Genomic DNA, 26,194 nt, shown 5'->3' on the forward strand with positions numbered 1-26,194 from the left:
CAAAATGGGTTAAACTGGCCAATGATCACATACATATAAACATTCAAATACTCAGATCTAATTCTGTACTAGTCAGGATTTGAAACATCGTAGTGGTGTTAGAAGCTTTAGAGAGGGGAAATTAACACCAAAAGAGAAGGTAACTAATTCTGCACTAAACAGGACTTGAATCAACAAAATAGTGTTTTCAACCTTTTGCGGTAGTGCTCTCAGTCCCTGGCAAGGTGTTGCACAAGCAGTGTTACAACACACCATCTAATGTTTCAAAACATCTCAGGATGATGTGTTTCAATACTCCGGCAAAGTTAAGGTTTGTCTCCTTTGCGTTAGTTTTGATGTTACAAACACAATGAAGAGAACCCTGTTGTGTGTATCTCATTGGATTCAAGAGGAATATACATGTTGCTATTTTATGTTATATTAATTGGGTTTTTCTCTCTCTTTCCTCTTTCTTGGGCCTCTGCTTCAACCTACAGTGCCATCCTTTACCTTCACTCCTACAGGTAAGCACTCCTGATAACTCTTGGCTTCATTTCATAGCACCTTCTCTATGAAATCTCATAACAGTCCGCCTTTCAATGCAAGACTGCACTCACTGAGTCACACAGGGATGGCCTGAACAGCTCTAGCAGTCATTCTGCTCAGTCAGTCGGAAGACACACTCTTTGGTTAAAAATACTAAGCCACAAGAAAGGGAGCAGTGTGGTGTGAGGTTTAAGGACTATAACAGAGATGTTTTACCAACTGGTGCAGGCAGTGCGTTCAGAGGTAAGCACTTAAAGAGGAGCGAGCCGTGCCATCCATGCTACTAAGAAACTGTTAAAACTGGCGGGGACTTGATCAAAGGGCTGCTGCTGCCCGCCTCTCTGCCTCTGATGGCATTTAGGATGATCACACATCTCCAGTCACATGGACCGATTAGACAGAGCTGTGGACAGGGAGAAAGGAGCGACTGAGGGTAGATGTGAACTGGACTGACACGGACATAACAGAGCACTCTCTCTCTTTTTCTCTTTTTCTCTTTCTGTCTACATGTCTCTTCTCTCTCTCTCTCTCTCTCTCTCTCTCTCTCTCTCTCTCTCTCTCTCTCTCTCTCTCTCTCTCTCTCTCTCTCTCTCTCTCTCTCTCTTTCTGTGTGTTTATCTCTCTCTTTCTCTAGTCTCTCTCTCTCGCTATCTCTTTCTATCTCTCTTCTCACTCTCTCATTCCCTCTCTCTCTCTCTGTCTATCTCTCCCTCTCTCCCCCCTCTCTCCTGCCGAGATGTGTGTGTAGTTGGCTCTTGTGTCACAACACCTGTGCTCATCCTTGTAAATCAGAGAGAGAGCAAAAGAGAGTGAGAGAGAGAAGAATAGAGAAAAGAAGAGAGAGAAGAAGAGAGAGAGAGGGGAGTTATGTGAGGCTTGTGGTTATGGTGACTAATCCCATCTGTGCAGAGCAGAGGCTGTATCTAAACTGTGCGAGTTGTTTTTCTCCTCCTCGTCAGCTTTGGGCCCTAGGATCACGTCTAATAGTTTGAGTGTTTCAGTCCTCTGTTCTGAACTGCTGGAACTCTTTCAGGTGAAACCTATTCAGTCAGCTGGTTAGTTTTGGGCCAGTTCCTTAATGCTTGAGGTTAGAGTTTCTGCTTGTTGAGCTTTACAATCCTAGAAGCTGCCGTGACGCTGCCGGTAAAGGCAGGATGTTGTCAGTGCTAATCTTCCACCAGATGCTGATTTGAGAGGCACTACATGGTTTTCGTTGTGGAATTCCTGAATGCTCTGAATGCCCTATATACAGATGCCAAATGTAGACTTTCTCTCTCTCAACAGGAGAGGGGGAGAGCGAGAGAGAGAGTGAGAGACTTTTGACTTTTTGTCTTTCTTTAATGAAACATTCTAATTTCATTAACCTTTCACGAGCCTCTACCCCGGGTCCGGGATCACCCCCCACCCCCCCCACACACTGATTAGCATAGCTAGCATAGCTTCACAAGTAGATAGTAGCATCTAAATATCATTAAATCACAAGTCCAAGACACCAGATGAAAGATACAGATCTTGTGAATAAACCCATCATTTCTGTTTTTTAAAATGTTTTACAGGGAAGACACAATATGTAAATCTATTAGCTAACCACGTTAGCAAAATACACCACTTTTTTAACTACACCATTTTTTTCCTGCATCAGTAGCTATCACTAATTTGGCCAAATAAAGATATAAATAGCCACTAACCAAGATAAAAACCTCATCAGATGACAGTCTGATAACATATTTATGGTATAGGATAGGTTTTGTTAGAAAAATGTGCATATTTCAGGTAGAAATCACAGTTTACAATTGCACCGACCATCACAACTCGACTAGAATTACTACAGAGAGCAACGTGTATGACCAATGACCAATCGCCAAAATATATTAATTTTTTCACTAACCTTCTCAGAATTCTTCCGATGACACTCCTGTAACATCATTTTACAACATACATATAGAGTTTGTTCGAAAATGTGCATATTTAGCCATACAAAACCGTGGTTATACAATGAAAATAGTAGCAAATCAAGCCTCAAAATGTCGGACGTCATCTTTCAGAGTGATCTAGTTTAATCGAAAGCTAATCATATACTTGACTAAAAAATACAGGGTTGACAGGAATCGAAAGACAAATTAGTTCTTAATGCAACCGCTGATTCACATTTCTAAATTTATCCTTACTGTGCAATACAGGGTTCGCCAAGTGAAGCGATAACAAACAAAATGGCGGAACATGCGTTTAAAATATTTCGACAGAACAACGATTTATCATATTAAATATTTCTTACTATGAGGTGATTTTCCATCAGATTCTTGGGCAATGTATCCTTTCTTGGGTCTAATCTTCTTTTGGTCGATAGATGTCCTCTGTCCTTCGAAATGTCCACTAACATCGACCGAGACCCCGAAACGTGCCCAAAGCTTCAAAGTGCACGACAAAGAAATTCCTCAAAATCGCACTAAACGGATATAAATTGCTATAAAACGGTTCAAATTAACTACATTATGATGTTTTTAACAACTATAACGAGTAAAAACATGACCGGAGAAATATTGCTGGCTAAACAACCATTTGGAAGGAGGCAAGTCCGATGTCCATCTTGCGTGAGACGCACGAAGGGAAAGAACAGTACTTCCACGTTTTGTTGTTTTATAGTGGCTCTGATTGCGCAATCGACTCCATTCAAAACGTCATGACGTACTGACACCCAGAGGAAGACGTAGGCAGTGTCGGTTTCTCCATAGCATTTACAGGCACCTTAAAACCGACCCCAGATCAGGGGTCAAAATTTCTGAAATCTGACTCCCTGTCAGGAAAAGTGCTGTAGAAGTAGTTCTGTACCACTCAGAGACAAAATTCCAACGGCTATAGAAACTAGAAAGTGTTTTCTATCCAATAATAACAATAATATGCATATTGTACGATCAAGAATTGAGCACGAGGCAGTTTAATTTGGAGACCAAAAAATGCTAATGCGGAACAGCACCCCCTATAGTTGCAAGAAGTTAAAACCTCACCTCCCGCTTAAACCTCTTGACACTACAGGGGGTGCTGTTTCAACTTGGACATTTATCGTTCCCAAATTAAACTGCCTCGTACTCAATTCTTGCTCGTACAATATGCATATTATTATTACTATTGGATAGAAAACAATCTCTAGTTTCTAAAACCGTTTGAATTATGTCTGTGGGTGAACCAGAACTCTTTCTGCAGCGAAATCCATGACAGGAACTGCGAAGGTCTGAAAACGAGGCTCTGTTCTCAGATCAGTTTAAAGCTCTGTATGTATCCTATGGGTCGACATGAACTGCACCCGCCTTCCCCTGGATGTCAGTAACCAATGAGAAGTGGAATGGAGTGTCTACGTAGTTCTCAGAGCTTATAAAAGGCCAAGGAACGAAGTGCGCTCTCTTTTCGTCGTTCGTCATTGCGCAAAGCAAGACCTCAAGATGGCATTTTGAAACGCTCAGTTATCGGCCTTAGCTATATCCGTCTGTAATTTAATTCGATATAGGTGTTAGAAACATCATAACGAAGTTATTTTAAACCGAGTTATATCAGTTTATGCGAGTATATTGCTATTTTCGGAATTTCCTTAGTATTGCGTTTTGGGGATTTGGGAATGTTGTGGCCACATAGCTATTGTTAGCTGCTAATTCCGAAGTTGAAGACGACGTTTTACAACCAAGCAACAATTCTTTTGGACAAAGGACACCTTGCCCAAGATTCTGATGGAAGCTCGTCCAAAAGTAAGAACTATTTATGATGTTATTCCGTATTTATGTGGAAAAATGTAAACGCATTTGTCCGCCGTTATTGCGGCACTAGTCTGGCTGTAACGCACACTGTATGTCTAGTAACGTTAATTTTAAAAATCTAACTCAGCGGTTGCATTAATAACTAATGCATCTTTCATTTGCTGTCTAACCTGTATTTTTTAGTCAATCTAATCGATAAATAATCGTAAACTTAGGTGCCTTTCCAAGATGGCGCCGGCCAGAATGCATGACCTGTTGCCACTGATCACATTGTATAACAACGATTTGTGCTGCTAAATATGCACATTTTCGAACAAAACCTATATGCATTGTGTAATATGATGTTACAGGACTGTCATCTGACGAAGTATATCAAGGTTAGTCCAAAATTATATATCTTTTGCTGTATTGTTACGATCGCTAACCTGTGCTGCTGGTAAATTGCTTGTGTTTCTGGCTATTGTGCTAAGCTAATATAATGCTATATTGTGTTTTCGCTGTAAAACACTTAAAAAATCTGACATATTGGCTGGATTCACAAGATGTTGGGCTTTCATTTGCTGTACGCTGTGTATTTTTCAGAAATGTTTTAAGATGAGTAATTAGGTATTTGACGTTGGTCTCTGTAATTATTCTGGTAGCTTCGGCACTATTTCAGATTGCAGCTGCAATGTAGAACTGTGATTTATACCTGAAATATGCAAATTCTTCAGGTATAAAAAAAAAACATATGCTATACAATAAATATGTTATCAGACTGTCATCTTATGAAGTTGTTTCTTGGTTAGTGGCTATTTATATCTTTATTTGGTCGAATTAGTGATGGCTACTGATGGAGTAAAAAACTGGTGGAGTAAAAAAAGTGGTGTCTTTTGCTAACGTGGTTAGCTAATAGATTTACATATTGTGTCTTCCCTGTAAAACATTTTAAAAATCAGAAATGATGGCTGGATTCACAAGATGTGTATCTTTCATCTGGTGTCTTGGACTTGTGATTTAATGATATTTAGATGCTAGTATTTACTTGTGACGCTATGCTAGGCTATGCTAGTCAGCTTTTTTACTGTGGGGGGTGCTCCCGGATCCGGGTTTGGGAGGAATTAGAGGTTAAAATAAAACACCGAAATATATCATGTACTGCATACATGTACCATACTCACCTTTCCCTGTACCACACGATACAAAAACACACCACACATCACAATAACCAAAAAACCTCACCACTTCTACAAACGTATTTCCAAAACATCTTCCCCAGCTGTACAGACAGCCCCCCAACACACCATACAGTGGGGCAAAAAAGTATTTAGTCAGCCACCAATTGTGCAAGTTCTCCCACTTAAAAAGATGAGAGAGGCCTGCAATTTTCATCATAGGTACACTTCAACTATGACAGACAAAATGAGAAAAAGAATTCCAAAAAATCACATTGTAGGATTTTATATGAATTTATTTGCAAATTATGGTGGAAAATAAGTATTTGGTCAATAACAAAAGTTTATCTCAATACTTTGTTATATACCCTTTGTTGGCAATGACAGAGGTCAAACGTTTTCTGTAAGTCTTCACAAGGTTTTCACACACTGTTGCTGGTATTTTGGCCCATTCCTCCATGCAGATCTCCTCTAGAGCAGTGATGTTTTGGGGCTGTTGCTGGGTAACACGGACTTTCAACTCCCTCCAAAGATTTTCTATGGGGTTGAGATCTGGAGACTGGCTAGGCCACTCCAGGACCTTGAAATGCTTCTTACGAAGCCACTCCTTCGTTGCCCGGGCCGTGTGTCTGGGATCATTGTTATGCTGAAAGACCCAGCCACGTTTCATCTTCAATGCCCTTGCTGATGGAAGGAGGTATATAACTGCCCCGATAGAGGGCATCCTTGTCTAATGCACTGCTTCACCGAGACTGGACTACTGAGCCCCCCTCCCAACTTGACCATACATGACGCCCCAGCATACAACATCTTCACAAAGTCAAAAACCTTTCCCAAAACCCAAAACCAGACATCACATTAAACAGATACTCATGGTCCACTCTAATAAAAGCCTTCTCTTGATCTAAAGAGGCCAGTCCAAAGTTCACATTAGAACCTCTCGACAAGTTCAACATGTTCCTGATTAAGAACAAGTTGGCTTCACCGCTCTGTCTTTCCAAACCAAAGAAGAAGGACCTGGGAGCTTCCATCTCCTTGAGCATGGAGAACGTAGCTCTTACAAGTGCTCCCTTTGCTTTAACCTGGAAAAAGCTGCCCAGGTCCCTACGTAATTCAGCTAAATTAGCCTGGAGGCCTACATTGCCTTGCCCCACCAGCTCTACCTCCACCTCACTGATACTACGCTCGAGTTCCCCCAATACTCTCCTAGCCTCTGAGGATGAGAGAGCTGTATAATGTTGACAGAAAAGCCGAATTTGGACTTTCCCCACATCCCACCATTGACTCAGAGACTCATACTCCTCTCTTCACTGCCCCCACCTTTCCCAAAATGTCTGGAAACCTGAGCACAAAGTGTTATCTTGTAAGAGCTTTACATTAAACTTCCAATAGGAGGCCTGCCGAGGCCCTGGTGAAATTGACAGCTGAGCCATGGTTATGTGAGGATCTGAAAACCCCACCGAGAGAATGGTACCGACCAACAGCCTATTGCTCTGATTCCTGGACACGTAAAAATGTATACTGTCTTGTGTTGGGATCTTTAGTTCTCCAAACATCCACCAGGCTGAACTGATTAATGATGTCCCTTAACACTCCCACTGCCACTGAATGAGGCTCTTCCCCATTTCTGTCTTTCGTAAAATCCATTGTACAGTTCCAGTCCTCGCCGACCACCAGCGTCTCATCAGGCGCTACCTGTGAGAGTTCCTGTCTAAGATAGATAGAACCCCTCTCTCTACCTGTGTTAGGTGCGTACACATTTATAAAGACAAAACCCATGTTGTTAACCTCTCTGGTACAAGTGGGACGCTAGCGTCCCAGCTCGACAACAGCCAGTGGAATTGCAGGGCGCCAAATTCAAAACAGAAATCCCATAATTAAAATTCCTCAAACATACAAGTATTATCCACAATTTAAAGATAAACTTCTTGTAAATCCAACCACAGTGTCTGATTTCAAAAAGGCTTTACTGCGAAAGCACACCATGCGATTATGTTAGGTCAGCACCTTGTCACAGAAAACCATACAGACATTTTTCCAACCAAAGAGAGGAGTCACAAAAAGCAGAAATAGAGATAAAATTAATCACTAACCTTTGATGATCTTCATCAGATGGCACTCATAGGACTTTATGTTACACAATACATGTATGTTTTGTTCTATAAAGTTCATATTTATATCCAAAAATCTCAGTTTACATATGGTCAGAAATGCATTGTCTCAAACAAACATCCGATGAAAGTGCAGAGAGCCACATCAAATTACAGAAATACTCATCATAAACAAAAAGATAAAGTTAAAAGATAAACTTCTCCTTAATGCAACCGCTGTGTCAGATTTCAAAAAGGCTTTACGGAGAAAGCACACTTTGCGATTATGTTAGGTCAGCACCTAGCCACAGAAACCCATACAGCCATTTTCCAGCCAAGTTGAGTGTCACAAAAATCAGAAATAGCATGAAAATTAATCACTTACCTTTGATGATATTCATCTGGTGGCACTCCCAGGTCTCCATGTTAGACAATAAATGTTTGTTTTGTTCGATAATGTCCCTCTTTATGACCAAATACCTCCTTTTTGTTTGCACGTTTTTTGACCAAAAGTTTTAAAGTACAATAAAAGTTAGTAAAAACATGCCAAACGATGTTTAAAATCAATCCTCCGGTTGTTTTTGTCATAAATAATAAATAATATTTAAACCGGACAAAAGCTTCGTCAATAGGAAAGGAGAAACAAGAAAGGCGCGTTCCCGATAAGGCGCATGGCTGATGAATGGAAATTTCCACTGGCCACTGATTGAAAGTGCTGTATCTCCCTCATTTTTCAGAGTAAACGCCTGAAACAATGCCTAAAGACTGGCCACATGTAGAGGAAGCCACAGAGCTCATGCACTGGGTCCTAAGTCTTTGTATGGTGGATAGGCTTTCAATGGAAAAACAGCCTTTCAAAATAAGAGTACTTCCTGGTTAGATTTTCCTCGGGTTTTTGCCTGCCATATCAGTTCTGTTATACTCACATACATTATTTTAACAGTTTAGGAAACTATAGAGTGTTTTCTATTCAAATCTACTAATTATATGCAAATCCTATATTCTGGGCCTGAGTAGCAGGCAGTTTAATTTGGGCACACTTTTCATCCAAAATTCCAATTGCTGCCCCCTACCCTAGTGAAGTTAATTTCTGCTTTTACAACAAGCAGCCTACACACCTCCTTTGAGGAGCAAATTTTTACAGACAGACCCGGTACAAAAAGATTGGGGTCTGTCTGTAATGTCACCCCAGCACTAGAATTTGTCCCATGGCTCAACACACTTGCCCCTTTCCACCAGAGCCCCCAATCGACTTCATTCACCACATCACTATGTGTCTCCTGCAGAAACAAAACCTGTACTTTTTTGTTTTGTTTTACATATTCACCCAACACACTTCTCTTTCCCGTATCTCTGGCGACATTTTATATTGAGCGAGCCTACCCGAAGAGTCTCCATAAGCCAGCAAAGAAAAAGACCAATAGCAAAGCTCAAAATGCCACAGTGCCAGAAAGAAACTATTCATCTAAACAGCGTCTGAGGGTTGACCCTTACTCACTGTTGTGACCCACTTCTTCAACCTAAACTGTTTCCTGGGTGAGAGGACACCAAGCCTCACTTTAAAATGCACATTTAGTTGTTGCTCATTGTTATTCACGAACATGAACACTTGCCTCCGGAATGAAACAACGTGCTTAACGGCATCTGCCTGAAAACCTGCTGACAGAACACGGAAACCGCTAGCAAACTTACCGAAACGACTCAGCTCTTTCCTGATTTGATCATCCGTAAGAAACGGAGGCAAATTTGCAACTACCACCCTTGTCAAAGAGGGAGATTGAGGCGAAATTGGCACCAACACAACCCTTACAAATATTCCACTAGCAATTAGCCTACCAACCCAATGTCTTTTCATGAACACAATGACAGCTTTGTTCATTCTAGAAGCAGAATGTATAAATTCAGCTCCAACCTGTTCACCGACCGCGAGCAGAACCTCCTCCACTTTAACTCCGTTCTCAGGAACATACCTGAATCCATGCCGTATCGACAGCGTCTCCTCCGCGCTAGGCTGAGAAGCCATCGCGCACACCACACCTTCCAAACTCCAGGCAACTAACTCTGTCCTCTTCCACCCTAATTTTGAAAAAATCTGTGGATACCGCTTAAACAAATAGTTCATTAACCCTCCACCATAGATTATTTTTATTTTTTTTAAGACCAAGACAGAATCCAGAAAAAAGTTAGGACAGAGCTCTCCACACCAAACACTCAAACTCCAAAAAACTCCCAGCATGCACTGCGAGAGAGAGAGAGAGAGAGAGACTGTGAGGAAGGTTACTTACCGAGCACAGTGAGCTCAGCGATCTCACTCTCCCTCTCTCCCACCATATTGGTCCCAACACACACATACTTCCCAGCGTCGCTTTTCTGGCATTGGTTATCATCAGCTTTCCTCCCCAGATCTGAGGAACGAGAGAAAGGTTCGACCAGAACTGCACGCCTAACATTGCAAAGCATCTCTCAGTATAAAAGCGTTGTATTTCCTCACCATTGAAGTTATGAGTCTTTGCAAAACCATGACCAAAGATATTCAGAGTTTTAAAAAAACTCCATCTGTCATGTTTTGATGGGAGTATAAATTCACAAATTAATCTTAGTGAGCCATGTACTGTATGTCCTGAGGTCCCAGAGATAGAAAGCCAAAGTACTGTACTACTGTACTCAGCCAGCCAGCCAGCCCAAAAACCCTACCACCCCTTCCTCAGAGAAGAGATTGTAATTAAAGTTGGAGTTTATCTCTCCTTCACACCGGCAGCTTAAAGCTCCTTGAAAGAGTCCAACTTCCAGCGCACTGCGCTTCAAACACACGCCAGCCATGGCAGGAGACCAAAGCACTGTGCAGCCCCCTAAGCCTCTCTCACACACACACACACACACACACACACACACACACACACACACACACACACACACACACACACACACACACACACACACACACACACACACACACACACACACACACACACACACACACACACACACAGTGACTCAGTCTCCACCGATCTACACACAGGGTGTAGTACACACACACATACATGTGTAAACATACACGCACACTATCAAAAATGCCACACACCACACACATACAAACACAGGCTTACAGGAGAGCCAAACACACTCCACAGTCCATGTTATTGTGTTTTGATAAGCCTGTTACTCTGATGACGATTGTGATTATGGTGTTCATGTCTGTACCTTTTCTCTGTGTCTCTGTTCTCAGTGGCGTACCAGAGAGGGGGAGAGGCTGTCAGCAGTGCTGGAAGGTAAGAATACATGTCTACTATGAGAGGGGGTGTTGTCTACATGTATATTCGTCTCTTCTGTACGAATATGAAACATCAAGTAGAATGTGAGGGAAGGTGTACCTTCCTCTGAAGGACACTAGGGGGAGGGCTTTTACTTCATAAAGCTTACAGCACAGGCAGAGGTGGAGAGGGGAGGAGAGGGGAAGTGAGGGGAGGAGAAGGGAGTAGAGGAGAGGGGAGGGAGAGGAAGAAGGAAATAGGATGGAGAGGAAATGGGAGGAGAGGAGAGGAGAGGGAGAGAGGAGAGAGAGAGGAGAGGAGAGAGAGAGAGAGAGAGAGAGAGAGAGAGAGAGAGAGAGAGAGAGAGAGAGAGAGAGAGAGAGAGAGAGAGAGAGAGAGAGAGAGAGAGAGAGAGAGAGAGAGAGAGAGAGAGAGAGAGAGAGAGAGAGAGAGAGAGAGAGAGAGAGAGAGAGAGAGAGAGAGAGAGAGTGAGTGAGTGAGTGAGTGAGTGAGTGAGTGAGTGAGTGAGTGAGTGAGTGAGTGAGTGAGTGAGTGAGTGAGTGAGTGAGTGAGTGAGTGAGTGAGTGAGTGAGTGAGTGAGTGAGTGAGTGAGTGAGTGAGTGAGTGAGTGAGTGAGTGAGTGAAGACCAGAGAGGAGAGGGAGGGGATAGAAAAGAAGGGAGGAGAGCAGAGCGGAGAAGAGGGGAGGGAGAGGAGAAGAGAAGATGGGATGGGAGCGGAGGAGACGGAAAGGAGGTGCAGAAAGTACTTTGATACCAGCAGGAACAAATGATTATCTCATCTCCCCAAACCCCTATCCTCCTCATCCCACAGAGAAGAGCACCATGTCTGGCCACAAGGCTGTGCCATAGCCTCATCTCTAACATACACAGAGATGGCGATAGTTGAGTTTGCACACACCCTACTCTTTAGAATGGAGGGCCCTCTGTAAATAGATGGGAAGAATGATACAGGAGAGGGTGTGACAGTGACCAGTAGCCTATGTGTTGTTTTCCAGACTACCTACTAGTCACGCGTACTGAGACACTCATACATTCACTGATGTTATAGTCTCCTCAATCATCTAGAACCCACGTTGATGGCAGTGTATCTATAGACTTGTTTGAGTTAAAGCAGTGTTTTGGTATTGTCCCCTCTTTGTGCTAAAGGTATCTCTATGGTTGCCTATTGTTCCATAGTCGTTATGTGTCTATCTATACAATCATGTTATTACCCTGCTCTGTGATTGAGTCAGGTCTACAGCCTGAACATGGGAGCTCTGCTCAAAGACAATGTCCATTCTCTACATATCTCCACTGAACCACTCACAAGATTGAGGAGCCATTTCGAGATTGTATTTGTCTCTCCAAGACAAATGTGTTCACTACTCAAAATGAATGTGGAGACCGTAAGCGGAGACTAAGTCAGCTGAATAAGAAACGGGGAAAACAACTCAGTACAATGCGAATGTCTGACAGGTTGGATTGTTCCAGTGGTAGTGATGGGAGAGAAATAACAGTTAAAGGCTTTCGGGATGTTGTGCTAGTATAGCCTTTGGGCTCTAATAAATCACCCCATTTGATGGGAATTATAAGGCTATTTAGTCTGGCTGCTTCAAATGTAAAATGTTGACTGGTCGATTGTTTGATTGTTTGATCGTTAGGCTATTGGTCGACCGAGATTGTTTTAGTTGAGCAGTAACATATATATATATATATTTACACTTCCAGTCAAAAGTTTTAGAACACCTACTCATTCAAAGGTTTCGTTATTTTTACTATATTCTACATGTAGAATAATAGTGAACACATAAAAACTATGAAATAACACATATGGAACCATGAAGTAACCAAAAAATTGTTAAACACATCACAATATATTTTATATTTGAGATTCTTCAAAGTAGCCACCCTTTGCCTTGATGACAGCTTTGCACAATCTTGGCATTCTCTACACCAGCTTCACCTGGAATTATTTTCCAACAGTCTTGAAGGAGTTCCCACGTATGCTGAACACTTGTTGGCTGCTTTTCATTCACTCTGCAGTCTGACTCATCCCAAACCATCTCAATTTGGTTGAGGTTGGGGGATTGTGGAGGCCAGGTCATCTGATGCAGCATTCCATCACTCTCCTTCTTGGTAAAATAGCCCGTACACAGCCTGGAGGTGTGCTGGGTCATTGTCCTGTTGATAAACAAATGATAGTCCCACTAAGCCCAAACCAGATGGGATGGTGTATCACTGCAGAATGCTGTGGTAGCCATGCTGGTTAAGTGTGCCTGAATTCTAAATAAATCACAGACAGTGTCACCAGCAAAGCACCATAACACCTCCTCCTCCATGCTTCACGGTGGGGAATACACATGCGGAAATCATCCGTTCACCCACACCGGGTCTCACAAAGACACAGCGGTTGGAACCAAAAATCTCCAATTTGGACTCCAGACCAAAGGACAGATTTCCACCGGTCTAATGTCCATTGCTTGTGTTTCTTGGCCCAAGCAAGTCTCTTCTTATTATTGGTGTCTTTTAGTAGTGTTTATCTGCAGGAATTTGACCATGACGGCACACCTGTTATTTGAAATGCATTCCATATGACTACCTCATGAAGCTGGTTGAGAGAATGCTAAGAGTGTGCAAAGCTGTCATCAAGGCAAAGGGTGGCTACTTTGAAGAATCTCAAATATAAAATATATGTTGATTCGTTTAACACTTTATTGGTTATTACATGATTCCATATGTGTTATTTCATAGTCTTGATGTCTTCACTATTATTCTACAACATAGAAAATAGTAAAAATAAAGAAAAATCCTTTTGACCGGTAGTGTATATATATTTGCGCCCATCTCAGTGAACTAATCCATTGTGGAGGCCTAGACTAATTTATGCTTGATCTGAAAATGTGGTCAAAGGCTCCTTATGGAGGGTGTGACACAATTGTGGAGCCTCCAGAGGCATGCAGAGGCCAAATCCAGCTCTGTACCGTGTCGCCATGCGCCTCCAAAGTTGTGTAACAATGCGGAGGGCTGTGTATAGCTCCGCATTGAAAAGATAGGTTGACTGTAGGTGGTGGCGTTACATCCTGTATAAACACAAACTCACTTCCTTGACAAAAGCACTGCACTGCTCCGTGAAGCGCGTGAAGTATGAATGCCCCGACTTCTGCTGAGGCCGTATCACCATAAATGCTGCATCACCAATGCAGACGTGGGATTGACCATGTGCCCAGATGTACAATGCACTTCTCTCTCCAGCATGTGCTCTCTCCCGCCAATTTGTGCACATTCATTGTTTTCAGAACTTCATTGTGTGAATTGTTTGCATTAATTGTAAGTGTCTATCAACTCTCCATTACATACATCCCCAGTAGTACATTTACTGTTAATTTCTCTCATTTCTAATTTACAATGTTTGTTACTTTGATTACGGTTGTTTCTTTTAATGCGTTCAATATTATTATTCCAGTCTTCCTGTTCTCATTGTCTGAGTGGGCACATTGTTTGCAGAGTGCACAACCTATGCTACAATTGTGAGAAAAAAGTTGTGGTTTATTTAATTCCGTATCCGAGTTCTGTCAATTTAGTCATTGTCTTTTGTTTGGAGAACTCCTGTCAATGTTGAGTACGGTCATGCACGTATAGAAGTAGGCCTATAGGTTACCAGGCCTGATTATATATAGAAGTAGGCCTATAGGTTACCAGGCCTGATTATATATAGAAGTAGGCCTATAGGTTACCAGGCCTGATTATATATAGAAGTAGGCCTATAGGTTACCAGGCCTGATTATATATAGAAGTAGGCCTATAGGTTACCAGGCCTGATTATATATAGAAGTAGGCCTATAGGTTACCAGGCCTGATTATACATAGAAGTAGGCCTATAGGTTACCAGGCCTGATTATATATAGAAGTAGGCCTATAGGTTACCAGGCCTGATTATATATAGAAGTAGGCCTATAGGTTACCAGGCCTGATTATATATAGAAGTAGGCCTATAGGTTACCAGGCCTGATTATACATAGAAGTAGGCCTATAGGTTACCAGGCCTGATTATACATAGAAGTAGGCCTATAGGTTACCAGGCCTGATTATATATAGAAGTAGGCCTATAGGTTACCAGGCCTGATTATATATAGAAGTAGGCCTATAGGTTACCAGCCTGATTATATATAGAAGTAGGCCTATAGGTTACCAGCCTGATTATATATAGAAGTAGGCCTATAGGTTACCAGCCTGATTATACATAGAAGTAGGCCTATAGGTTACCAGCCTGATTATATATAGAAGTAGGCCTATAGGTTACCAGCCTGATTATATATAGAAGGAGGCCTATAGGTTACCAGGCCTGATTATACATAGAAGTAGGCCTATAGGTTACCAGCCTGATTATACATAGAAGTAGGCCTATAGGTTACCAGGCCTGATTATACATAGAAGTAGGCCTATAGGTTACCAGGCCTGTGTGCAAAAAAAGGAATATTAATGTGCTCATTTGGGGATCTGATAGTATTTCTGATTGGCTTAATGCACCAACACTAATCTGTCCCAAGCTCACTGACAGGGAAACTCTGAGGGCCCAGAATATTTTATACAATGTTGCAAGTTCGCTTGCACAATCTTCAGGCTGGACCCAAAGTTGATATAATGTTTCAAGTTCGTTGCAGACAGGCCATGTGTAGCCAATATGATTCATAGGGTATTTCTTTTTATCTGGATATTTTCTACCTGCAGTGCAGGCTGCACTGATTTTATATAGTTGGCAATAGAAGATACTTTTTAGGTTCGTGTCATTTTCATTTACATTTAGATATAATATTTATTAACCATATGACAGTAATTTTGAGATATGAAGACGTTATTCTAAATTAAATTAAACTGTTTCATGAAAATTAGCATGCGAAGACCATACCTGGCACGCAGATCGGTAGAAATGGAGAGACTGAAAAATTGCTTATATTTCAAGGCCATCAGACTGTGAAACAGCCGTCACTAACACAGAGAGGCTGCTGCCTACATACAGACTTGAAATCCTTGGCTATTTAATAAATAGATTACTAGTCACTTTAAAAATGCCACTTTAATAATGTTTACATATCTTCCATTACTCATCTCATATGTATATACTGTATTTTTATACCATCTATTGCATATTGCCTATACCGCTCGGCCATCGCTCATCCATATATTTATATGTACATATTCTTATTCCATCCCTTTAGATTTGTGTGTATTAGGGAGTTGTTGTGGAATTGTTAGATTACTTGTCAGATATTACTGCACTGTCAGAACTAGAAACACAAGCATTTTGCTACACTCGCAATAACGTCTGCTAACCATGTGTATGTGACCAATAAAATTGGATTTGATTTGATTTGGCAGAATCTGTGAAAGCCAGCAGGAGTTGGAGGAGAATAGTTGGGTCAGGTTAAGTTTTTTTTCTTCTGGTTATCTACATCTCTGGTGCCCTCTTGAGGCATAAAACCGTAAGCTTAAAGCATCAGACAAGCTCAATGCATATAGTTAATTTTATTAAAACACATAGGGTGTGTCTATATAAGGAAAATGACACATTTAAAAATGTTAAGCAATCGATTGGTCGAAAGAAGAGACGACTTTCGGTCAACAAAGATTTTTTTTAGTCGGGGACAGCCCTAACGAGCAGAGAGCTGGTAGTCTGTTCAGACAGTAGAGAGCTGGTAGTCTGTTCAGACAGCAGAGAGCTGGTAGTCTGTTCAGACAGCAGAGAGCTGGTAGTCTGTTCAGACAGCAGAGAGATGGTAGTCTGTTCAGACAGCAGAGAGATGGTAGTCTGTTCAGACAGCAGAGAGCTGGTAGTCTGTTCAGACGGTGTAAAGGAGATAGAAACCAGGACAGGAGATGGATATCCTACTGTACTCCTCTTCTGAAGCACGTAGTGGGAAAGTTGAGATGTCCATGACCTCCTTTGATCTCAGTTCTGTTCTGTACTTTCAGTCCTTGACTGTAGTTGTGTATTTATACTAAACTTTAAAGGATGACAAAGATGTTCTGTGACACCATGGAATCTACTGGCGGAGCGTTTGTGGTGCATGCCGGGAGTGAATTCTATCTGGCTTTCTAATCCGAGCGGATCGCTAATGCTCACGAGGGCTCAGTGAAACAGTGTCATTGGCCATGGACAAGTCAAGCGCACATAATGTCTTTAGCTGAGCTTTCCTCTAATACGCATCCAAGGCCAATGGATCAGGGAGAGAAAGGTGAGAGAGAGAGAGAGAGAGAGGGAAGGAGAGGGAGTGATATTTTCTGTAAAACAACAGCCTAGGACCTAGCCATAGGGAAGTGTGACAATTTCAAAATAATAATTTAGTATTGACTGAATCCCCATTGATCTGCCTAAAACCTGTGTTACAGTGGGGCAGCATGTTCCACTGTTAGTCAGTGTTGACTGTTTTGTGCCCCATCCTTCCAGGCCAGGTTTGCTGAACATTGGGGAGTCTGCTACCCAGCCCTGGTTGGCTGATACCTGGCCCAACTCCTGCTCCAATCACAACGACTGTAGCATGAACTGCTGCACCGCAGGACAGGGTAACAGTGACAGCAACCTGGCTACATACAGCCGCCCAGGTGAGTACGCTACGCACTGGAACAACTCATCCAAACATAAACTGTACTAAAACATCAAAATAACTCTGAGGCATCATGTCCATAGGGGGCACAGGGGCATCATGCCCATAGGGGGCACAGGGCACGTGCCCCCTCAGATTTGTCCTGTTATAATGTTTTTATAGTAATAATAATAACACACATATACTGTATATGCAGTACAAGTCATAAGTTTGAACACACATACTCATCCGAGGGTTTTTCTTTATTTTTACTATTTTCTACATTGTAGAATAATAGTGAAGACATCCAAACTCATGCAATAACCAAAAAAGTGTTAAACAAATCAAAATATATTTTATATTTGAAACTCTTCGAAGTAGCCACCCTATGCCTTGATGACAGCTTTGCACACTATTGGCATTCTCTCAACCAGCTTCATAAGGTAGTCACCTGGAATGCATTTCATTTAACAGGTGTGTCTTGTTAAAAGTTAATTTGTGCAATTTATTTCTTTCTAAATGTGTTTGAGCCAATCAGTTGTGTTGTGACAAGGTACGGCTGGTATACAGAAGATAGCCCTATTTGGTAAAAGACCAAGTCCATATTATGGCAAGAACAGCTCAAATAAGAAAAGAGAAACAACAGTCCATCATTACTTTAAGAAAGTCAGTTAATCCGGAAAACTTCAAGAACTTTGAAAGTTTCTTCAAGTACAGTCGCAAAAACCATTGAGCGCTATGATGAAACTGGCTCTCATGAGGACCGCCACAGGAAAGGAAGACCCAGAGTTACCTCTGCTGCAGAGGATAAAGTTCATTAGAGTTACCAACCTCAGAAATTGCAGCCCAAATAAATGCTTCACTGAGTTCAAGTAACAGACACATCTCAACATCAACTGTTCAGAGGAGACTGCGTGAATCAGGCCTTCATGGTCGAATTGCTGCAAGGAATCCACTACTAAAGGACACCAATAAGAAGAAGAGACTTGCTTGGGCCAAGAAACACAAGCAATGGACATTAGACCAGTGGAAATTTGTCCTTTGGTCTGATGAGTCCAAATTGGAGATTTTTGGTTCCAACCGTCATGTCTTTGTGAGACGCAGAGTAGGTGAATAGATGATCTCCGCATGTGTGGTTCCCACCGTGAAGCATGGAGGAGGAGGTGTGATGGTGTGGGGGTGCTTTGCTGGTGACACTGTCTGTGATTTATTTAGAATTCAAGGCACACTTAACCAACATGGCTGCCACAGCATTCTGTGGCGATACGTCATCCAATCTGGTTTGCACTTAGTGGGACTATAATCAGCACACCTCCAGGCTGTGTAATTGCTATTTGACCAAGAAGGAGAGCGATGGAGTGCTGCATCAGATGACCTGGCCTCCACAATCACCCAACCTCAACCCAATTGAGATGGTTTGGGATGAGTTGGACTGCTGAGTGAAGGAAAAGCAGCCAACAAGTGCTCAGCGTATGTGGGAACTCCTTCAAGACTGTTGGAAAAGCACTCCAGGTGAAGCTGGTTGAGAGAATGTCAAGTGTGCTAAGCTGTCATCAAGGCAAAGGGTGGCTACTTTGAAAAATCTACTATATTTTTTGGTTACTACATGATTCCATGTTTGTTATTTCATAGTGTTGATGTCTTCACTATTATTCTACAATGTAGAACATATTACAAATAAATAAAAACCCTTGAACGAGTAGGTGTGTCCAAACTTTTGACTGGTACTGTATATATTATTATTAATTTGTTTTGTGTTAGTTGTTTCTTTGTAATACTACTAGCCACTTTTGTTAAAAGTTGGCTTTAGCTAGCCCAGATAGGTTCCCAATCTCATAGCAAGGTTGGCAGACTTCAGAATAGCAAGCAATAACTAAATATATTGAAAAATATTTTACCCAGATTCTAGTGGAGATAAAGAGAAGCATATTTAATCATATATATATTTTTAAAGAACTACCTGGAGGATACAGACAGAGGTATGCTTAGATATGCATAAAAATAACATATTTCAGGGTCATGGGGCCTAGCCCCCTCAGGACCACCACCTAGCCATTCTCACAGACTTTGTGCCTCCTCAGAGTTACAGGGTGCATGACTCACGCACCTGCTCTCAAAACAAAGCATAGATAAGAATCATAAAAACAAGCGGCTCTATTTGGTGGAAAACAGAAAGAAGTGAAATCCCATATCTGGGTTAGCTCCCTGGAGTCTCTCTATACCTCTCTCCTTGAGAGGTCTCTAGAAGAAAAACCTGGGATGTGTGGCGTAGGAGTAGTGTGTGTGTTTGATTTATTTCAGGTTAAAGCAGGGTTGTTTTAGGCAGGAAATAAAAGGAGTGCGCTGGAAGGTCCTTATTGGTTTACTCTGCTGCAAATCGAATTGCTCTGCTAATTTCCATACTGTTGTTATAGCCAATAATGTCATTCCCACTAAGTGCTCAGTTATTTAAGAAATGTGGAGCAATGGTTGAGGTCAGGGCAGGACTGCAGACTGCAGCCAACACTGGATGGAGAGATGGAGAGATGGGTAGAGAGAGGGGGGGTACCTGGAAGAGTGCAGAGAAAGAAAGGGAATGGAGGAGGAAAAAGAACGATGGGGGAGGATAAGTAGCATACACAGAGATAAAGGAAGAGAGAAAGAGCGAGGGAGTGGGGAGAAAAGTAAAGAGAGCAGAAGAGATGATGGACAGTGATGGAGACAGAGAGGGAGTTATGGTACACACCCAGGTGGCCTCTCAGTCAGCAGTACTTTCTGTAAACAATACAGAGTGAGTTTGGCTCTGGAGTCCGATAGGCACACACACACACACACACACACGCACACACACACGCAATCAAAAGAGCAAAGTTTTCACACTGTACAGAGATAAAGGACCAACAGCTGTCAGGGAGGGGAGGGGTATGGCTCTTGGTGCAGGGTGGGGACAAGGGATTTGAGGTTACACACACATAGGTATGACTTAACTACAAGCCTTGGACCCGACCCCAGCCATGAACCTCCCTTTGACATACAGTAGACTTAGAAATTGAACTAAAGTAAAAGAGATGTGGGTATACAGGACAGTTGTTTGAACACGTGGCACATACTACAGTAGTGTAGTATTGCCTACCCACTCATTGATTCATTTACATTGTTGGCTTTAACCGTCTCCCCAAACAGCCTTACACACTCTCTTATTGTAGCAGATGTAGTGTTGTACTAAGTGCTGTGCTACCGCTAGGTTAAGCATCTTACTCAAGGACAAAGAAACACTGTACCCATCAAATACATACCCAACTTCTAAAGTTATCCATGACAGTCAACAAGAGAAAACCTAATCCGACTTTTCATTCCGTGCTGTGTTTTACCTTTCCCAAACATCGTTTGAGTTTGTTTGAGAAGGGGTAATATGCTAAAAGCACTTCTCACTCATCCCCAGTTTAAGGCGTTAAGGAGCATCCCTGGTGCTGGCTGCTTTGTGTGGCCAACCTAAACCCTGTGAAGGTTTAACAGGATCAGCGGCTAGGTGACGGAGTCGAGGGATACGAGTTAATGTCCCTTTATCTACCACATAGAGGCCCTTTCTCCACATCTACCTCTGAAGTGCCTCAGATATCCCTCGGTTCTTGGAAATGTGAGGCTCACGTGCGCTCGGTTGTTCCACCTACAGCCGTCCTTGATATTTACCGCAAGGCTGGCTCTCAGATCTGCTGGAGGATTTGAATACTTTATGAGCCAGGGAACATTGGATCTGACTGTGGAGCTTTGCTCTTTGCTGCACGCTTCCTTCCAACCTTCTGATACAGACATGTTCCACTGTCCTTCTCAATGAGCAAAGCCTCCTCGCCTGGCGTCTGACAGGGAGGATAGACACGCCACCCACGTTGGGCTGTGGAAAAGATGGAGACATTATCGAGACAGAAAGACAGAGAGCGCAGACAGTGGAAGTATAATACAGCTCCAGTCACTCACCTGAACCAGATAGGGATAGCTGACGTACATAATGAACTGTAGTTTCCACTGAAATATATATTTATATGTCTAGACTGAGGGCACAGTGATCTGTTGAAAGGTACAAATGACTCGGGCTGATTTATTTCTGTGTCATTCTGAAATGTTAATATTTTCATCTTATTTTTTATCGGAATGTGATGCCAGTGAATACAAAATGAATACAATGCCATTCGTGCAGTTCATGCACTTGGCAAACCTCTTCTTCTGAACCAGCTATAGAAGCTATTCTGGTCTTTGACTAAACCTTTCACCCTGCACCCGCTCCCATGTTATCCAGCCGACTGCATCGCCAACTATAACAACCAGATGGAGAGCAAGCAGACCAACCTGATGGTGCCGGAGGGAGGAGTGTACGGAGACGTGGACCTCTCCAACAAGATCAACGAGATGAAGACCTTCAACAGCCCCAACCTGAAGGACGGACGCTTCGTTGGGCCCGGTGGACCAGGGGGACAGCCCACCCCGTACGCCACCACACAGCTCATTCAGTCGTCTATCCTGGGCAACAACATCAACACAGACAGAGACAGAGGGAGTGGAGGAGGAGGGGGAGGAGGAGGAGGGGGAGGGGAGATGAACGAGAAACACGGCTGGAAACCCACCACGGTTCAGCTGCAGAAGCAACAGGAAATGACCTCACAGCTCCACCAGTATAACATCATGGAGCAGAACAAGCTAAACAAGGGTGAGTGTGTGGTGGGAATCAGTGGAGGTTAGGAGGTCAAAACATAGCCGCCTTCCATCTTTCTTTCTTCCCTTCTTTCTTTCCCTTTATCTCTGTGGATGGACCCACCATGCTGAAGAATGTTCCTTTTTTCACTGGCTTCCCTGCTGCCCCACATTCAGTCATATTGATAGAGACCATCATCAGTCTCTCTCTCTCATTGTCTGGTATGCATTTACTTAGCTCCTCTTTCCTCTCTGTGTTCATATATAATCTCTGCTCTACATTCTGGGTCAGTTTCTGTCTTTTCAGTCTGGGTTGTTCTTCATGGGTAAAGTCACGTTGCGACAGGTGTAAGGATTTTCTCCAGTTGTCAGGTATCTGAAGGAGAGAGAAACATTTCTGTTGGAACTGACAGGCACTGAACTAAACTGTCGTCACCTTGTTCTTACCTGCAGAAAAGAGTTGCTGCTTTAGTAACACCGTTTCCAGTTTGGTCATGGTCTCTTGTATGGAACAGAAATTGCATGTCTTCTCTTTCAGCACTATTAGGAAGACAACATCCTGTTATTGCATGATATTACACCAGACGGTTTGTTGTGACAGTTTAAAATTACATTTCAACTTATTAGAGGTGTATTTAAACACATCGCTGGTAAAGGTCGTTATTTAGATGTGTTGTTACATTACGTTAGCCTACCTGTGATCATTATTTAGATGTGTTGTTACATTACGTTAGCCTACCTGTGATCATTATTTAGATGTGTTGTTACATTACGTTAGCCTACCTGTGATCATTATTTAGATGTGTTGTTACATTACGTTAGCCTACCTGTGGTCGTTATTTAGATGTGTTGTTACATTACGTTAGCCTACCTGTGATCATTATTTAGATGTGTTGTTACATTACGTTAGCCTACCTGTGATCATTATTTAGATGTGTTGTTACATTACGTTAGCCTACCTGTGATCATTATTTAGATGTGTTGTTACATTACGTTAGCCTACCTGTGATCATTATTTAGATGTGTTGTTACATTACGTTAGCCTACCTGTGATCGTTATTTAGATGTGTTGTTACATTACGTTAGCCTACCTGTGATCGTTATTTAGATGTGTTGTTACATTACGTTAGCCTACCTGTGACCGTTATTTAGATGTGTTGTTACATTACGTTAGCCTACCTGTGATCATTATTTAGATGTATTGTTACATTACGTTAGCCTACCTGTGATCATTATTTAGATGTGTTGTTACATTACGTTAGCCTACCTGTGATCATTATTTAGATGTGTTGTTACATTACGTTAGCCTACCTGTGATCATTATTTAGATGTGTTGTTACATTACGTTTGCCTACCTGTGATCATTATTTAGATGTGTTGTTACATTACGTTAGCCTACCTGTGATCATTATTTAGATGTGTTGTTACATTACGTTAGCCTACCTGTGATCATTATTTAGATGTGTTGTTACATTACGTTAGCCTGCCTGTGATCATTATTTAGATGTGTTGTTACATTACGTTAGCCTACCTGTGATCATTATTTAGATGTGTTGTTACATTACGTTAGCCTACCTGTGATCATTATTTAGATGTGTTGTTACATTACGTTAGCCTACCTGTGATCATTATTTAGATGTGTTGTTACATTACGTTAGCCTACCTGTGATCATTATTTAGATGTGTTGTTACATTACGTTAGCCTACCTGTGATCATTATTTAGATGTGTTGTTACATTACGTTAGCCTACCTGTGATCGTTATTTAGATGTGTTGTTACATTACGTTAGCCTACCTGTGATCATCATTTAGATGTGTTGTTACATTACGTTAGCCTACCTGTGATCATTATTTAGATGTGTTGTTACATTACGTTAGCCTACCTGTGATCGTTATTTAGATGTGTTGTTACATTACGTTAGCCTACCTGTGATCGTTATTTAGATGTGTTGTTACATTACGTTAGCCTACCTGTGATCATCATTTAGATGTGTTGTTACATTACGTTAGCCTACCTGTGATCATTATTTAGATGTGTTGTTACATTACGTTAGCCTACCTGTGATCGTTATTTAGATGTGTTGTTACATTACGTTAGCCTACCTGTGATCGTTATTTAGATGTGTTGTTACATTACGTTAGCCTACCTGTGATCATTATTTAGATGTGTTGTTACATTACGTTAGCCTACCTGTGATCATTATTTAGATGTGTTGTTACATTACGTTAGCCTACCTGTGATCATTATTTAGATGTGTTGTTACATTACGTTAGCCTACCTGTGATCATTATTTAGATGTGTTGTTACATTACGTTAGCCTACCTGTGATCGTTATTTAGATGTGTTGTTACATTACGTTAGCCTACCTGTGATCGTTATTTAGATGTGTTGTTACATTACGTTAGCCTACCTGTGATCATCATTTAGATGTGTTGTTACATTACGTTAGCCTACCTGTGATCATTATTTAGATGTGTTGTTACATTACGTTAGCCTACCTGTGATCGTTATTTAGATGTGTTGTTACATTACGTTAGCCTACCTGTGATCGTTATTTAGATGTGTTGTTACATTACGTTAGCCTACCTGTGATCATTATTTAGATGTGTTGTTACATTACGTTAGCCTACCTGTGATCATTATTTAGATGTGTTGTTACATTACGTTAGCCTACCTGTGATCATTATTTAGATGTGTTGTTACATTACGTTAGCCTACCTGTGATCATTATTTAGATGTGTTGTTACATTACGTTAGCCTACCTGTGATCATTATTTAGATGTGTTGTTACATTACGTTAGCCTACCTGTGATCATTATTTAGATGTGTTGTTACATTACGTTAGCCTACCTGTGATCATTATTTAGATGTGTTGTTACATTACGTTAGCCTACCTGTGATCGTTATTTAGATGTGTTGTTACATTACGTTAGCCTACCTGTGATCGTTATTTAGATGTGTTGTTACATTACGTTAGCCTACCTGTGATCGTTATTTAGATGTGTTGTTACATTACGTTAGCCTACCTGTGATCGTTATTTAGATGTGTTGTTACATTACGTTAGCCTACCTGTGATCATTATTTAGATGTGTTGTTACATTACGTTAGCCTACCTGTGATCATTATTTAGATGTGTTGTTACATTACGTTAGCCTACCTGTGATCGTTATTTAGATGTGTTGTTACATTACGTTAGCCTACCTGTGATCGTTATTTAGATGTGTTGTTACATTACGTTAGCCTACCTGTGATCATTATTTAGATGTGTTGTTACATTACGTTAGCCTACCTGTGATCGTTATTTAGATGTGTTGTTACATTACGTTAGCCTACCTGTGATCGTTATTTAGATGTGTTGTTACATTACGTTAGCCTACCTGTGATCGTCATTTAGATGTGTTGTTACATTACGTTAGCCTACCTGTGATCGTTATTTAGATGTGTTGTTACATTACGTTAGCCTACCTGTGATCGTTATTTAGATGTGTTGTTACATTACGTTAGCCTACCTGTGATCGTTATTTAGATGTGTTGTTACATTACGTTAGCCTACCTGTGATCGTTATTTAGATGTGTTGTTACATTACGTTAGCCTACCTGTGATCATTATTTAGATGTGTTGTTACATTACGTTAGCCTACCTGTGATCATTATTTAGATGTGTTGTTACATTACGTTAGCCTACCTGTGATCATTATTTAGATGTGTTGTTACATTACGTTAGCCTACCTGTGATCATTATTTAGATGTGTTGTTACATTACGTTAGCCTACCTGTGATCATTATTTAGATGTGTTGTTACATTACGTTAGCCTACCTGTGATCATTATTTAGATGTGTTGTTACATTACGTTAGCCTACCTGTGATCATTATTTAGATGTGTTGTTACATTACGTTAGCCTACCTGTGATCATTATTTAGATGTGTTGTTACATTACGTTACCTACCTGTGATCATTATTTAGATGTGTTGTTACATTACGTTAGCCTACCTGTGATCATTATTTAGATGTGTTGTTACATTACGTTAGCCTACCTGTGATCATTATTTAGATGTGTTGTTACATTACGTTAGCTCTTATGTTAGCTTACCTGTGATCATTAGTCAGGTAAACTCAACCAGTCTCTATGCATCTTTTGATATCATAATGTCCCCTTCTGTCCTTCATTTTCATAAG

General features: G+C 41.4%; 1 protein-coding gene across 1 annotated transcript in view; it reads left to right on the top strand.

The window, feature by feature from the left end:
• LOC139549457 (roundabout homolog 1-like) overlaps positions 1 to 26,194 on the top strand; it is a gene marked incomplete in the record, with an annotated part of 182,916 nt that overhangs the window by 131,021 nt on the left and 25,701 nt on the right. Inside the window, 4 exon segments of the mRNA XM_071359983.1 lie at positions 477 to 503; positions 10,742 to 10,784; positions 17,214 to 17,368; positions 21,623 to 22,030. Of these exon segments, the coding sequence (XP_071216084.1) occupies positions 477 to 503; positions 10,742 to 10,784; positions 17,214 to 17,368; positions 21,623 to 22,030 (633 nt within the window).

Source organism: Salvelinus alpinus, chromosome 22, assembly GCF_045679555.1.
Source record: "Salvelinus alpinus chromosome 22, SLU_Salpinus.1, whole genome shotgun sequence".
Lineage (NCBI taxonomy): Eukaryota > Metazoa > Chordata > Actinopteri > Salmoniformes > Salmonidae > Salvelinus > Salvelinus alpinus.